This window comes from Amphiura filiformis, chromosome 3 (assembly GCF_039555335.1).
Source record: "Amphiura filiformis chromosome 3, Afil_fr2py, whole genome shotgun sequence".
NCBI classification, from domain to species: Eukaryota; Metazoa; Echinodermata; class Ophiuroidea; order Amphilepidida; family Amphiuridae; genus Amphiura; species Amphiura filiformis.
The window spans coordinates 53,774,812-53,791,233 of record NC_092630.1 but is presented as its reverse complement, the minus strand read 5'-3'; the positions used below and the strand labels follow the sequence as shown (position 1 = coordinate 53,791,233).

Genomic DNA, 16,422 nt, shown 5'->3' with positions numbered 1-16,422 from the left:
TTATTATTATTATTCACAATAATGTCCTGCGGGGTAAAAAATTTTCCACCCAGATCATGGCATTCCCCAAATAATACCAACTTGACAAGACCTGTCCCGAAAAATTTGGAAAATTCTTTTTTTTTTTTTGGCACACCAGACCAGCTGATCCGAACTTCTGTTAACCTCATCCTGATCCGTTCTAGCTTTTCCAAATTGGATCCGAAGTTTCAAATCGTATCCAATCAATGTTAAATGAAAACTAAGCATGACCTTCATGTATGCAATCCCCATATTCATAATAATTATTAAGGCTGTGGATTTCCATTTAATGGGTTAAAAAAATCAGCCGTTGAAATATTTTGAACAAAAAAATTATTTTTAACAAATATTTTTGGCCAAAAGCCAAAAAAGCACAGTCTGGTAAATTATGGCATGCACTTTTAAAATTTAGTGAGCACTTTTTTAAATAATTTCAATTGTTTTAAAAGGGTTCCAGGCTTTGTTATCAACCATTGCTGCCTTGTTTTGTCCCTCCAATAGTTTGCTTTTTTGGCCAAAAATATTTTTTACATTTCTTTTACATGTTTAGAGATTTTTCTTAGCGTTTTAAACGGCTCCCACGTTTTGACACATACAAAATGCTTAAAGAAAACCCTGCGTGGATGTAGTGATAACACTTTCCAAGTGGGTAGCATTTTGGTGCATTTGCAGTTCATATAATTTATAAAACAAACATGAATTTTCACATTTTGTTGAAATTTCCTGTTGTTAAGGACACAATGCAATATAAATGATTTTATCATGTTTATGGAGCAAAGAAATGACATGTACACTGATGCATGCATATTAAATTCCTTACCAAATGATCATTTTTGTCATCTAGTTCTAAATCTAAGGCAGGTTTATGCATTAATAATGTCTGCAGATTTATGCCAGGCAGTTTTCATTATGTTCCGACATAATTTCACTCAGAATACAAGCACTGTTGCCATGGTAACAAGCCCCATCTACCAAGCTTTGTCAATACACACCAAATCAAATTCAAATTATGCTTCTAATTCGTGTCCTCCAGCCTTATATAAATTGAATTGCCCAAGATGACTTTGTTTCAAAACCATAAAAACCCATGTATTATTTTGCTGCTTTCACTGCTTACATCTGCTTTGTATTGGAATTTTTCAATTGCAAGTCTGATATGTGCAAGGTTAATTTCTTTGCACTTGAAGATGATGAGAACGGCACAGACGAATTGAATTACATTTTCAAAATATAGCTCAAACATATATAGCAAATTTACTCCATAAATCAACATTGGTTCATGTTTTTGCAACTATCAAGAAATATGCCTTTAAACTCTTGAATTGCACTACATAATGTATCCATAATGTAGGGGGCCTATAATATTCATCCCTTTCTGTTTTAGTATCTATGCTAGAAGTCATGATGGTTTCTAGTTCATGAAAATTCCTGTGTCATGTATACATGATAAGCACATGCCTGTGTATTTTAGGGACATGTATTCAGATTTATACTGTTCAAGAAGAAACACTTCTATATTTGTCCAGCATCAGCAGTGATCCAATCTTTTAAACAGTTGATATGAAACAGGACTTAATTCCTACTAGTAACATTAAGACAGCAAGTCTGGGACAGCAGAAGTTCTATGGAAAGCATAGGCTGGGTTTTCCCCTTTTGTTCCCATTATGTATTCCAATCTTCAATTATTTGAAAACACCTGAATTTCCCATCTACATAAATCTGCAACAAGGGAAAAAATGTATAGAGGCTTAAGGCTCTTATTTCCCACTGGTTACCATGAAATAGCTCCCATTTAGCCTCTTGTAATGTATAACCTGACCAGGAGCACATATCTTGGAAGAAGGGAGCTACTTTTATTTATGAAACTGTCTGATGCCAAAAAGTCCCAATATCTCATACCCGGGATCTCATATTTGCATGCCAGAATACATTAGCAACACTTATGTTTGAACTCTTCTTGGTTGCAAATAGGCCCTATATACTGTAAAAGTGGAAATTTTCATGCTACATTTATTTTCGCGCTTTTCGCATTCCAAGCTGCTACCCTGAAAATAACAATGCGCGAATATATTCCTTTTGTGTTTAGGTCAATGTAAAGGAAAGTTTAAAAACAAGGGAAACAGATCAAAATTGACAAGCGCGAAAAATTAATCGCACAAAAATTTCCACTTTTACAGTAGTTCACAGTTCACAACAAGATTTAAGTTATGGAACAATTTTAATAAAGCATCATAAGGATGCAAAAAACGTGGAATTCCACAGAAACAAGGAACTCTCACAGTCACATCCCTGCAAAATAAGAGCCCAGTTCAAACCCAATTTTCACCCTGCTACAGAAAACAGACAGAATTTTTTTTTATCCCATTATGAAAAATCTAAGTTTGACACATGAGTTTCTGAATGTCACCACTTCACCAGAGACTTTCAAAAAAATAAAATCCGAGACTGACTGAGCTATACATAAAGCTGAACAACATAAAACTTACAGTAAAAGTCACATTCTGCACTATAAACTGATTGCATTGCAACCCTAGATGACCTGGAGTGACGTCAAACCTACTCACCTAGAACAATAGAATCCAAAGAAATGACTTCAAAAGTTCAAGGCTATTCAATATTTTATTGTAAATTTCTTTCCCCAAGTAGCAGAATTTAAAGAAATTTTAAAGTCATAGAAATTTGTGCTTGATAAAAGAGTTCGAAAAGGTTAAGATAAATAGAACAGGAACTGAATGCAAATGGCAAAGTTAATGTTTGATTATTAAGCGATACATCAGATTTGCATCCGTATGGTCTCACATCGTCTTACATGTACACCTTGCTAGGGTGAAGCATACAGGGTGTATCAAAATGATTGGTACCGAAGACTTCTCATTTTTTGCCGATTTTTTTACTATTTTTTGTGCCAGTTTGGGGTTAATTGTTTAAATATTTGTAATTATAGTAGTTTTATCTTCTCTAAGAATTTTAGATCAGAAAGATAGCACATTCTATTCAGAAGTTACATGACTAAAGGAAAGTAGGTGTTTTTACACTTTTCATCGTAACGCTGGATCAGTAGCGCACCATTTTCAAAGCTCTATTTTACTGCAAATACCTTGTGAGGATGATATGTTGAAAATCATGGAAATATTTAATATTTTCCTTGCCTATTTCTTCATATAGAAATGTTATAATCAATATTTATTGCTTGAGAGTAATATTATTGACTTGAATAATTTAGGTGGGGTGAAAGAAGTTTGTGTATCAACACCATCCAGCATGTCCAGGGCGGTAATTTAAATTGTATTTTTGAGATTACTAAGTAGATGGTGTGGCAGAATGGCTATAGACTGTTGACAGTGTAGGTTAGTTTAGACCTGGTAAAAGTTATTGGAATTACTCCACAGTATTCCACACTTCAGTGTGCATTCATAGTTAAGAATCACTGGTCGACACAAAGCTATGGAGAAGTGCAGAGAAAATTTAGGAGACAGCTTCTAAGAGCAAGGCGTATCCCATGCAAACATGCTAAAACTTGCAATGCTTCAAAATTTGATATGGGCAGTTACAGAATGGACCCATCCCAGGTGTTAAGTTCTTTCAAGATAGGGCTTCACCTCACACTGCCAGAGTCATAAGACAGGTACTTCAGGAATTATCTTTCTAAAAAGCATGTGTAAAGCAATTTTATGTTATGTACATGTATACTGAGGTGAGATATTGAAGAGTATGTATGCAATAAATGGTTCAAGCAGTGAACCTATTCATCCTGTGTTGTGTAAGTCAAACCATGATTACGTCGATCTTCATTTAAATGACAATAGCTCCCAGATGCACCAACCTATCAACTTCAGATTAATAGATCAATAAGTTAACATATGCCCCTTTCTATTTAAAGTACAAAAACTATATTAATTAGCAATTTCATATTTTTGATATATTTTTGAAAATGTCACATAGCCCGGTACCAATCATTTTGATACACCCTGTAAGATATAGGCTGCCTCATTTATTCAGTATAATATCGTACAATTTTACATTCAGTAGAATACAGTTATAATTCCTTCATGTAATTTTACACAAAATTAGGGTTAGGGTTAGTTTAGGACTTAGCATTAGGGTTAGGGTTTGGATTAGGATTAGGCTTAGGATTAGGCTTAGGGTTAGGGATAGGGTTAAGATTAGCTTACACAGAATAATTACATGTATGAAGGATCGACTCAGGATACAACAAAGGGAATTTACTTGTAATTTGAATAAACTGTATCCTCTTCCTCTCTTTCCTAGAAGCTCTTTTCTTTTCCATCTTTCTTCTTCTCTCTGTGTTCCTCCTAGCCGAAGCATGTACATGTAGCCCCCACAGACTTAGTGAGTGCATAGCACCAGCCCAGCCCAACAGGCTGGCCTGAACAGGAAGCAACCTCTCTGGATAGTATAATGAAGCAACAGAGCCTGAAACTAGGGGGCTATGTCCCACCATCACTCCCCCTCCCTACAGGCTGCCAATTGGTACCAATGCATGCCACAATCTTTTCAAAGGGTTGACCACTTGACCTCAATTCAAGATTGAACTGATTGAAGGCCTATCCATACGTTGAAAATTACCCAATTTCATCAAAATGGATTTAAGTTCCTGCCGATCCAAGAAAAACAAAATTATTTCCCGGGAAGAAGCAGGCCTGGAACAAATAGGACCCAGGAAATTTGTGTTTTGGAGGGAAATTGTCAAGTTCTAAATAAAGAAATACATAAGAAATAGTGGGAAATTTCAACTATGTTCCCAGGAAATTGTGCCCTTTTTCCAGCCATAATGGGAAGAAGAGCCAAATCTCTCACAAAAGTAGCTTGCACTTTTCCTCCATGAAATGGCAAAATTTCCCTGGAAGGATACCACATTTTTTCCAGGCATGAGATATGTATGCTTTCATGTTGTGGACAACAATGGATTACATGTACTATACTGTAAGAAATTTGCTGATTCTTTGGACCCTAAAGTATCTCATTTGTCCATTTGGACAGCTTTACAAATTAGGCCTACATTTGCACATGCAACAAAAAAGGTTCAAAATACATGAGTCTCATATCAGGGCGACAATAGAGAGATTATGGGATCCACTGTCTGGAATCTAAGTCGGCTGTGTGATAGGTTGGATCCGGATTGCATGAAAGTTTCACTTGAATTAGTTGCCATGGTAAAAGCGCAATTGACGTCATTTTACTTGGACAATATATTATTATTATTATAGCTTTAGAAGTGCATCGATCGTACAATGAAATTATTTCAAAGAAAACTTGAGCTTGAACCCTTTCACCTGTTTTCACTGGTACAGGTAGTTATGTCCTATAGATGATTGGTACAAAGTCTAAACTTCAGTCAGTGAAAATGATGGTATATAGTCATGATTGGGTTGCTTCCTTGTTTTGGTGTTCAGATATACCTGTGTATATCCTGTACTGGTTGATTGCTGGACAGATTGTGCTGAACACTGCAAATACTATGTACAATGATGTACAGGTGCTCAAGTTTTATACAGGAATATAATGTAATATTGCAATGACTGTTTCACCTTTACATTGTATATGGTCATTTTCACGGTAAAGGGTGTAACTTTGGATTTTTAACATTTTAATCCGTAGTGTTCTAATAAAGCCACAGAATTCCATAATTTTTGGCCACATAAGTCATCTAGTTAGCAGCTACCTTGGGTAGCATAATCAGCTTTGGGAGTTACTGCGTTCAGTTTTAGCAGGCTTAAATGTACTTAATATTGCCATTTTGAAAAACTATAAAAAACAGTAACATTTTTGTAAAACCCTGTGTTTTCTTCAGTTAGTTCATGGATAATTTTTCTTATCCTGAAAGTACAGTCATATGTTCAGTAAACACTGCCACATTAGATTTAATTGTGAACGGCCCTGTATTTTTGAGAACCGGACTTGATATTTGTCGTTTGGAGGCTTCATTTTCCGTTAACAATTGTTAACAAACTTTGTGGGTGTAGCTTTGGTTCATAATTCTTGGTTATTTCTTCACTTCTTCTTGATTTATAACAGTTGTTATCTTAACTTGAAATGGGTAACAAAAATTAGCCGATTTGCAAGCTTTTAAAATTTTTATAAAATCTTGACTTCAAATAGCCGTTTTTCCGTTAACTTTTTTGAATTCTTCGAAACAAACTGTTCAGCAAGCTTGTGCAAATATAAATAAAAGAGCTCATCCAATCTATTTATCAAAATGTAGCAAAGTAGATCCTCAAGTCACATGTTTTTAAATCGTGGAGATATATATCACCGTTTGAAAATGGGACCCAATACAAACTTTCCGTTAACAATTGAAGCCTCCGAAACAAATGAAGCCCGAAACAACAGTAAACTTAATTATCATCTATGCATATCTAAATTGGTGTGTTTCATACTGATATCTGCATTGTAATTATTCCTTGATATGTGCAGAATGTCATAAATTTAAAAAAAAATTGACATTATGGTTAATGTTTGAAAAATATACTGATAACTTAAAAAGCCTGTTTCGGAGGCTTCACATGCAAAAAACACCATACTTAACAAATGGGTGAAAAAATTAATGTGTGATAAATCTACAATATCTGCCGCATAAAATCATTGATTCAATACACACAAGAAAATAACAGCTTAGATGATCCCAACACTGTTGTTTTCAAAAAAACTACTTCTGCAATGTTTAACAATTGTTAACATGAAGCCTCCGAAACAAAAAAATGACTTGCTGTGATAATTTAATTTTTGTCACAACTGAAATTCAATACTTAGAAGCAAAGCATGAAAATTGGTAATTGTGATATTTTTTACCTATTTTTTATGTCAACTTGTAGTAGTTAGCTAAATATTTTACTTTTATGATCACCTGTGTTGTTAACTGAAGCCTCCGAAACACAAATCGCTTGAATTGCCAATTCTAAAAAATAACTCCAATTTCTGTGAAACTTGGCTGGGAGGTTCCTTTCATCAAGTAGTATTTGTACATGAAGTTAGACATTCAAATTATTTTAGGAACCCAATTAAAACTTAAAAAATATGTTTACGGTTTGGAAATTTCCATTGTAAATGACACTTGATGTTAAAAATTTTCAAAACTGCAATTACAAACATAGCAAAACATGGTATAAAATTTAACTTATATCTGTTGACTTACTTTGGAATGGAATTTCACATGTATTCCAGCTTTCATGTCAAAATTTTCTGAGGTTATGTAAAATACATTTTTCTTAGATTTTAACCAAAATGTTATGCAAATGTCAAATTTTTATTAGAAATCAAAAGGTTTAAGCCTTGAAACATTATTTTACTTGAATTTAAGTTGCTTCTATGCATGATTTCAGTAAACAGAAACATATTTAAGTGGTTTGAAATTTTGACCCTAAAAATCAAAAGTTACACCCTTTACCGTGAAAATGACCATATTCATTATTCAAACACTCAGCAATAGCACCATAGGTACTGGTATCTCATACAAAATGTACCTCATACATGTACAAATAACACAAACCTCTGGTACTTGACTGCCAGTAACAGTAGCATCTGGTACATGAAGGTAAAATGTTAAAGAAGGGTACATTTGTATGTGCAAGGTAAATTAAGCCTACCAGATAGACAACTGACATATCACTAATCAGCTATGTAATCTGGAATAAATTGCGAGAAACATATATCTAGACCATTTTAATGTTTGGAAATTTGGATCCCAAAAATTTGGCATGTACAAGGGGGAGTGCAAGGGGGGGGGGGCAAAGATTTTCTGGCCGGCTGAAGGGGGAGATTTTTGGCAGGCCAAGAGGGAAGGGGCAAGCAATTTTGGCACACCATTTGGACATTTTACCCCCCCCCCCCCTCATAATTATTGCACAACCCCTTAGCAATTAATCAGACAGTGTCAGGACTGTGGTTTACCACACATTGAATCCTAGGCCTACTGTAGATCTGCAATTCTACACCACTCAAGAGTCCAAAAGGTGAGTCTTGTGTTATGTCAACAATTACAAAGAACAATGAAGTTGCACTTTGGCATTTATAGTATTTAAACAACATTAGACGAATAATTTTTTTGGCATTAAAACACAATGTACAAACAATCAAGACCCAAAATATAGAATCAACTCGATTGAAAAAATATTCAATTTGCAAAACCAAAGGGCAATCTATTTATGGCAAATGATAAACAACCTATTCTATAATTAAAATATCATTGTGATCAGTGGAATCATGAATAATGAATGCACACCAGCCAGGCATTACGTCATCATGTCCATACAGTCCAACCTCCTCCGGTCCTATTTTATGCAGATCTCTCCATCCTGATGTGTGATCTTCATAGGAAACATTCACACCTTATTTTTATACTCTTAGCATAAATTAAAACTAGGACAAATTCATTGCATAAAGCATTCAAATACCATCATTCATTACTGAAATGTAAAGGTTCATTCATACTACCACCGCATGTGCGATGCGTTGCTTTGCGATGCCGATCAGGGCTGTCAACTTTTTGGAATTGCTTGGCGTGAGACAGAGGCGTACCGGGATTTGCCGACTCCAATGTTGAATTTTGTACCATGATTACTTGAGCCACGGCGCTCGACAATGTGAAAAGCGGGGGGTAGGAGCAACAAATTATTCATGACGATGCGTGAGATTTTACTAATTTTCCAGCTTTTTGCGTGAGATTTACTACCTAGGCGTGAGATTATACTACCTTGGCGTGAGACCGTGAGAAAGTGACCCAATGCGTGAGACTCACGGCCAATGCGTGAGAGTTGACAGCCCTGATGCCGATATATCGATTACTTTTGCCGCAACTCAACGCAACTCGTCGCATTTGCAAGTTAAAATGTATTTAACTTTATTGCGATATCGCAATGCAGTAGTTTGCAGTACAATGCAGTACGACAATGCACCGCATCGCAAACAATGCATCGCAAATGCGGTGGTAGTATGAACGGATCTTAATTCCATTGTCTTTGAGTCATCTTTGATCTTTTACTTGTTTTATGTAATCCCATTGTTTTTAGTCATCTTTTACTGTCCAAATTTTTTTTTTTTTAAACAAATTATACAGGCATGAAAATATATTTTCATAAAAAAAACAGGAAAATCCAAAAATGCAGGGAAATCACATAAAATGTGTCATAATGCTCCAAAATGGGCTAAAATGAATACAAATTTATGTGATGTGGGAATTTGGGCAACAAAAATGCAGGAATTCCTGTTAAGTTAGGACTTTCTCATGCCTGAATAAAGCACTTTAGCCATTCAATGTTACTGTCAATAAATCCTGAATTGTCACTTTATCTGGCCAATGCGTACACATGTACAGGGTGTCCTAGAAAAATTCCAAATTCATTCACCTGGTAATTTTTTTCTGGGACACCCTGTACATGTAGCTGGGGAATGTACATGTACATGCATACTATTATCCAAACTGATTTTCTTGTACATGTATGTATCTGGGGGCACTCATGAATATATCTGTATTCTGTACAGCTCTGTACGTACCAGCTGGCAGCATCACTGTCTAGCACTGTCAAATGCTGCCCTATTCTGCCCTTTTTTAATAAATATTAAACCTAGTACATGTATAAATTTTTTCTAAATAGATAACATATAAAGATAAATTTAAAATATTAAAATATTAAAATAAAATACTGAGATGAGATCCAAGAGAGATCTTATATCTTGACATTCTATACAAAACTATGCAGACATGATCTCCACGCCAAGTGTGCATCAATGGCATATAGTTTTGGAAGGGTGGAGTAACCAATCAACAAACAAACAAACAAACAAATAAGCTGCAAGGCACTTTTCTCCCTGTGGGAGCAATGTGGGTACACTAGTTTGTTGCAAGAATATTTGCGAGTCATGGCCCCATTTTACAATTCTAAAAATGACCCAATTTGAAGACAAGAGTTGATGTAAAAGTTACTGTCAAACAGAAAACATTATTGATGAAAAGGAGGCCTATCAGTCAGGGATGTTAAGTAGCTGTTGATACTTTGAGGAATCATGGGAAATGTTGCCATTTTAGGCTGAAATTTGAACTGTAGAGTCTATGGTACATTTGGATTGGGCGGGGGGCAATTTTTCCCGGATCCGGATCCCAGATTTTTTTTTTTACATTTCAGAAGAAGATGATGATATTTCATCACAAAAAATTGGGGGCGATACCCTCATAGCCTATTCCCAGATCCATAACGTTCGCTATTAAGGAAAGTTCTCCGATCAAGCACGCTTGGCTTTGATCGCACCTTTTCAGGGATTTTTTCAACAGCTACTTAACATCCCTGACTGACAGGCCTACTTCTCATCAATACTGTTTTCTGTTTGACAGTGACTTTTATATCAACTCTTGTCTTCAAATTGGGTCATTTTTAGAATTGTAAAATGGGGCCATGACTCGCAAATGTTCTTGCAACAAACTAGTGTACCCACATTGCTCCCACAGGGAGAAAAGTGCCTTGCAGCTTATTAAGTTATTTGTTTGTTTGTTTGTTTGTTGATTGGTTACTCCACCCTTCCAAAACTATATGCCATTGATGCACACTTGGTGTGGAGATCATGTCTGTATAGTTTTGTATAGAATGTCAAGATGTAAGATCTCTCTTGGATCTTATCTCAGTATCCCAATTTTTTTGTGAAAAAATATCATCATCTTGTGAAAAAATATCATCATCTTCTTCCAGAAATGTACATAAAACATCTGGGATACGGATCCGTGAAAAATTGACCCCCGCCCAATCCAAATGTACCATAGACTGTACAGTTCAAATTTCAGCCTAAAATGGCAACATTTCCCATGATTTCTCAAAGTATTTCCTTACCAGCAAATTGGAGCAGCAAACTTTCCCTCCGAATCCCAAAATTACCATGGAATAGGCTTTTTGGATCCCAATTAGATGCACCTTCCTTAAATTCAAAGTTTGTCCATAAAATACATAACCCCCTACTTTTGTTCCTTGAAAACTGCAAATTACTAGTACATGTAATTCATCATTTAATGCACACATGTTCAGTTCATGCAAGATAAAAGAGGAAGATATTAAAATATAGGCTAGATGAAATTGACACTGTGTCCCATGATAACATTGCTATTTTTCCTCCACACTATAATGCTTATCCTTTGGGTTATTGTTTTGATTTAATTACAGGCTTGATGCCAAATGTACAGTAAAAACTATTTTCCTCTTGGCAACATTGTTTTTAAAGTGGCACGCAATACATCATGTATGGGGATTCTGTTGAGGCCTAAACGAAACAAAATAAAATGATAAATATGTCAGTGCAATAAAGATGTGGGGTTTTTTCATATTATTTTAAATATTACCAGTTTTATTTCAGCATAATGTATTTATGGCATACAGTACTTTAACAGTACGGTACATATCAAATTACCGCATTGCTTTCCTTTCACAACATTATTATTATAGCATCAGTAGCCAGTTGGACCAGTGATTTTAAAATGTATTGTCCGGCTTCAAAAATTACCAGCTTTAGCATAATCTGGTACGAACATGTACAGGGTGTATCAAAATGATTGTTCTCCATCAGTTCTGATACCACATTTTGATGGTTGTTGAGAAGGCTGCTTGAGTGCTTATTCCAAATGCAGACTGGGATAATTGTGAAATGACCATAATTACAGGTTTATGACCCTTATAACATTAATTGGCAAATTAGGTGGATCTAATTTAATGTTCTATTTGGGTGTGGCAGTTTAGTCCACCATCATACATGTATGTAAGTAAATTTTATAAATCTAATGATATGTACTTAAAGTGTATGTAACTTTGATGAAAAGCCGACCATCAATTGAAAATTTTGACCTTCCATATTGAAGATATACAATTTTTTATCAAAAACACCTACATTTTTTTGGTGTTTTGGGGAAAAAAATCTATATATTCAATACGAAAGGTCAAAATTTTCATATGAATCATATGAACATTTTAATAATAATGATGGACAGCTTTTCATCCCAGCTACATACATTTTGTACACTTTAAGTACTGTACTTATCATTAGATTTATAAAATTAACTTCGAGGACTGTTAAATTAAAAAAAATAATATCAATATTTTTAATCATTTGCCATATAAACATGCGTATTATATCGCAAATGTCAAAAAATCTAAATTATTTGATATTTAATAGAATGACATTCCTCATATTCAAAATGCAATTCAATATGTCTAATGTGCACTCAGGTCCCACAAAAATATGTGAAAACATCGCTATCCAAGCCCTTAATATGAGCTATCATTGTTAAAGTGATTTGAAATGACCAAAGAATGAGATGATAAGTGTGCCGGCATCCACTTTCTCAAATTAATGTATCAATGATAATAAGTAAGAAATAAATGTTTCCTAGTATATATTTTACTCTCTTAGAAATTTATTTCAATGTTGCACTGCTAATATAAAGTATTATCTCAATCAGTAAAATCATGCACAATAACAAAAACATACTTCAAATATGTTTAATTTTAGCATTTCTTTTACGCTGAATTAGGTAAAATACAGCGCAGCTTATGTGAGAGAGGATAGTCAATGGTAAATTAAATGCAACTCAATATTCTAACAGTCATACAACACTTTCTATATTACATGAATGTAGCCATTTTAATTTTCATATTGATTCATAATTGAGTGTCCATAAAGCAAGATTTTTTTCCGGTTAAATTTTCAGCCCAATAAATTCACACTTTGAGCACATTTCTTTCATACATATTCCTTCAGACTCTTAAGCAGACTACACAAATTTGCGTACATGCTTGTCAGGGACTCTGGCCCAAAATGAAATGAGCTAAAAATAGATGCAATTGTGTTGCCAGTCAGGCAGCCACCGGCAAGCAAATCGCTCACATCAAGTTGCTACACAGCACTGAGCACGGTTTCTTTTTTCTCTTTCATCCCAGCAGCATAGCTCGGAGACAAATGTTATACGTATAAGAAGGTTTCACCAATTTCTCCAGTGTAAGTGTCTGATTTTTCCTCGCTAATTCTACATGTACGGCTATTCAATTCCTGTCCCGAGCCTGCCAAGTCAACAAGTTCAATTTTAGTGCTAGTGACATGATGATGCCTTGATGCATTTTATTCTTCTGGCCCCTTGCAAGACTGCTGAAAATTCTTTTGAATGCTAACAGGGATTTCTGCATGTTACCTCGGTAGTTTATTTCAAAAGCAATGACAATGAACAAGTACATTCTGTGTGAATACATAAAAAAAAAATGTTCAATTTGGCAACACCATTTTCTAAATATCAAAGGTGAAATGGCACATTGAAACACACCTGTCTCAATGTTCCTTACCTCATTGTCTGCTCAGATGTGACCACCTGAAAACCTTCACAAAATTAACATTTGCATAAAAATCATGTTCTTCAAGTATTTCACATTGAAATTGCTGTCATGTCCGCTGCAGCTGAATACCATGGCAGCACAGGTTTACTTCGCTTTGCATGTGCATCGAATCAAGTATGTGCTTGGGTTTTGTTGACATTCTTCATATGACGCCATTTTGGAGACAAATCTTGGGAATCCATGTCTGCATGTTTTGATATCATTCTCATAAAAACATTGCATTTCTAATAATGAGTGAACATGTTGTTTTGGGTAAAAACAACTAGAATTACGCTGTTCATAATAAAGAAACAAACAAAGAATTGGACAGCCAAACAACCAGACAGGCAACCATTTGGATGATAAGCCTCACATATGTGCCCCCTGAAAAAAAAACCAACCTACATACATGTACAAACCAGCATAGCTAATAATTCCAAAATATTGATTGCGTCAAATATCAAAATAAATAATTAATTTAATATCAAATACGAGGGTTGTAGTGTATGAAGATATTTACAAAACAATATTTTTGGAGGGCATTTTTTTTAATTAACCACCTATAATCCTAGCACTTAGCTTTAGGTTTAGGGACTCTCCAAATCCACAGGGAAAAATAAACCCACAAAAATTGCCAACAATGTAGTTTCCCCCACCCTTCAAATGTAAAAAATGCATATTTGGAGCCCAAGAACATCATTTTTATTTTTATCTCTTTTCCCATTTTGATGTACCTAATTTGATAAATTGCCTGGTTTTAATTACGTGTGCATGCACCAATAAACCCAACCTACCATGGCGAGACTTCAATACATTACATGTATGTGCGCATGGCTAGTCTCCTCTTGAAAGATGGAACATGGTGAATGCCCTTTTCTTTCAATTTTACATCCCATGTGAAGATATCAATAATTATTTAATTTATCACCTAATTCTTCATTGATATCATGTTCACTTCAAATGCTACACATTTTGAATTTAATTTCAATCTTTTATGTTCTATGGTGGTTTTTTATGAGATGTGGTTCTTGGTGGGGCTACATGTACTTGTTTATGCAGGGTATGTGAAGAATCATGTATGCTCCAGTAAAATGTACACACAAAAAGGTTGTGTCATTGGGATCAAGTGGTGTGCACATCAAGGAAATACAGCTAGTTCCCATACCTTGCAACCATACGAAGTAGATTCTATTAACTGTAGAAATATTGAAGAAAATACATGTATTTTGAGTGCAATAAAACATCCATGGTCTTTTCTACACTATTGATGTTGTGACAAACTTATGTTTACTGCAAAGGGTACTGGTTCTTCCAACAACAACATTATTATGTTTACTGCAATGGGTGAGCTATAGAATTATTGAAGGGAAAAAAATCACATTTCTATTTTGAGTGCAATAAAACATGGTCTTTTCTGCCTCTATTGATGTTGTGACAATCTTATATTTACTGCAAAGGGTGCTGGTTCTTCCAACAACAACATTACAATGGGTGAGCTGTAGAATTATTGAAGGGAAAAAAAGCACATTTCTATTTTGAGTGCAATAAAACATGGTCTTTTCTGCCTCTATTGATGTTGTGACAATCTTATATTTACTGCAAAGGGTGCTGGTTCTTCCAACAACAACATTATTATGTTTACTGCAATGGGTGAGCTGTAGAATTATTGAAGGGAAAAAAATCACATTTCTATTTTGAGTGCAATAAAACATGGTCTTTTCTGCCTCTATTGATGTTGTCATGGGCGTAAATCGGGTGGGGGACAGGGGGGCACATCCCCCTCACTTTTTAAAGTGGGGGACACAATATGTCCCCCCCACATTTTGGTCAAAAAAAAAAAAAAAAAGGGAAAAGGGAGAAGAGAAAGGGAGAAAAAGAGAGAGAAAAGGGGGAAAAAGAAAAGAGAAAAGGTTGCACGTAATTTAGTAGGCCCATCACTGCCCATGCCTAAATAACCGCACAATCGGGTCATTTGTATTAGGTCTGACGGTTATTTTAGGCATTGCTTGCAGGCATGTCCTTGCCCAAAAGGTTTCAGGTTGATGATGATTTTATAAGCCTCAATTTAGTAAAAATAATATGCATGAACCATCTGCAATGGCTTACCTATTTTCTCCCTGAGTTCTTGGCACAATGCGATATTTGGGAATTTGAGAATTTGTCTCCATTTTTTGCTCCGTCCTTTCCTTTTGCCACCTCCACCTGTAATGAAAAAATATTAATCTTGTTATGGGTACAAATACAAGTCACCTGCAACTTACCACAGAAGAGAATATGATTTATTACTGAAATAAATTCAATCTACATGTGAAACTTATATTTGCTACAATGCTAGCTTTTCAATTATCACAGATCCTGGACCTGTTTTATACATAATTTCATCCATGTGTTGGCTACGTGTAATATTAGATGATCTATGATGAAACAGGCACTTCCTCATACTGCTTTCTTGTCAGTGTCACACATGGTCACCATTTAAACTAGACACATGAAATTATACATGTATAGCTCTATAGATAATATATACATGTAGCTGGGGAAAAAACACCAATCGGTACGGTATCAATAGACTCCTCTGATGCGGACATTTTGGAAGTTCTCCTTTTTTCCAAATTCAGAATGCTTGAAGGATTCAAGCATTTTGAATGTGGAAAAAAAAAATAAGGGGTTCTCAATCCAGCCTGCCAAAGCACCAACCTTGATATATAATTGGCCCTTCAACAATTCTATTAAATGTAAACATGGTAAAGGAAAAACTGAGGTGTATTTTGGCCCTCAAGCATGTACAATGTAAATATGATCCTGTGTCATATACTGGGGTACTCAAAAAGGTAACTTTGTTACATTTTGATGTGCAGCTTGGATTTCAAAACACTGTCTCTTGAGTATTCCTTCACTTAGAGGATTCAATTAGGTCTTAAATTGAGGCAAATTTATTCTATATTACTCATGTTTTTAACCCGTTTTAAAATAATTTTAAATTATTTTCTTATGACGTTTGGCATGAAATGTGCCAAGGGTGGCTGAGGATTAGGGGGAGGGATTT

At 35.1% G+C, this 16,422-nt stretch overlaps 1 protein-coding gene across 1 annotated transcript in view; it reads right to left on the bottom strand.

The window, feature by feature from the left end:
- LOC140148731 (G protein-coupled receptor kinase 5-like) overlaps nt 1-16,422 on the bottom strand; it is a 102,396-nt gene that overhangs the window by 72,882 nt on the left and 13,092 nt on the right. The window contains 1 exon segment of the mRNA XM_072170780.1: nt 15,483-15,578. Within this exon segment, the coding sequence (XP_072026881.1) occupies nt 15,483-15,578 (96 nt within the window).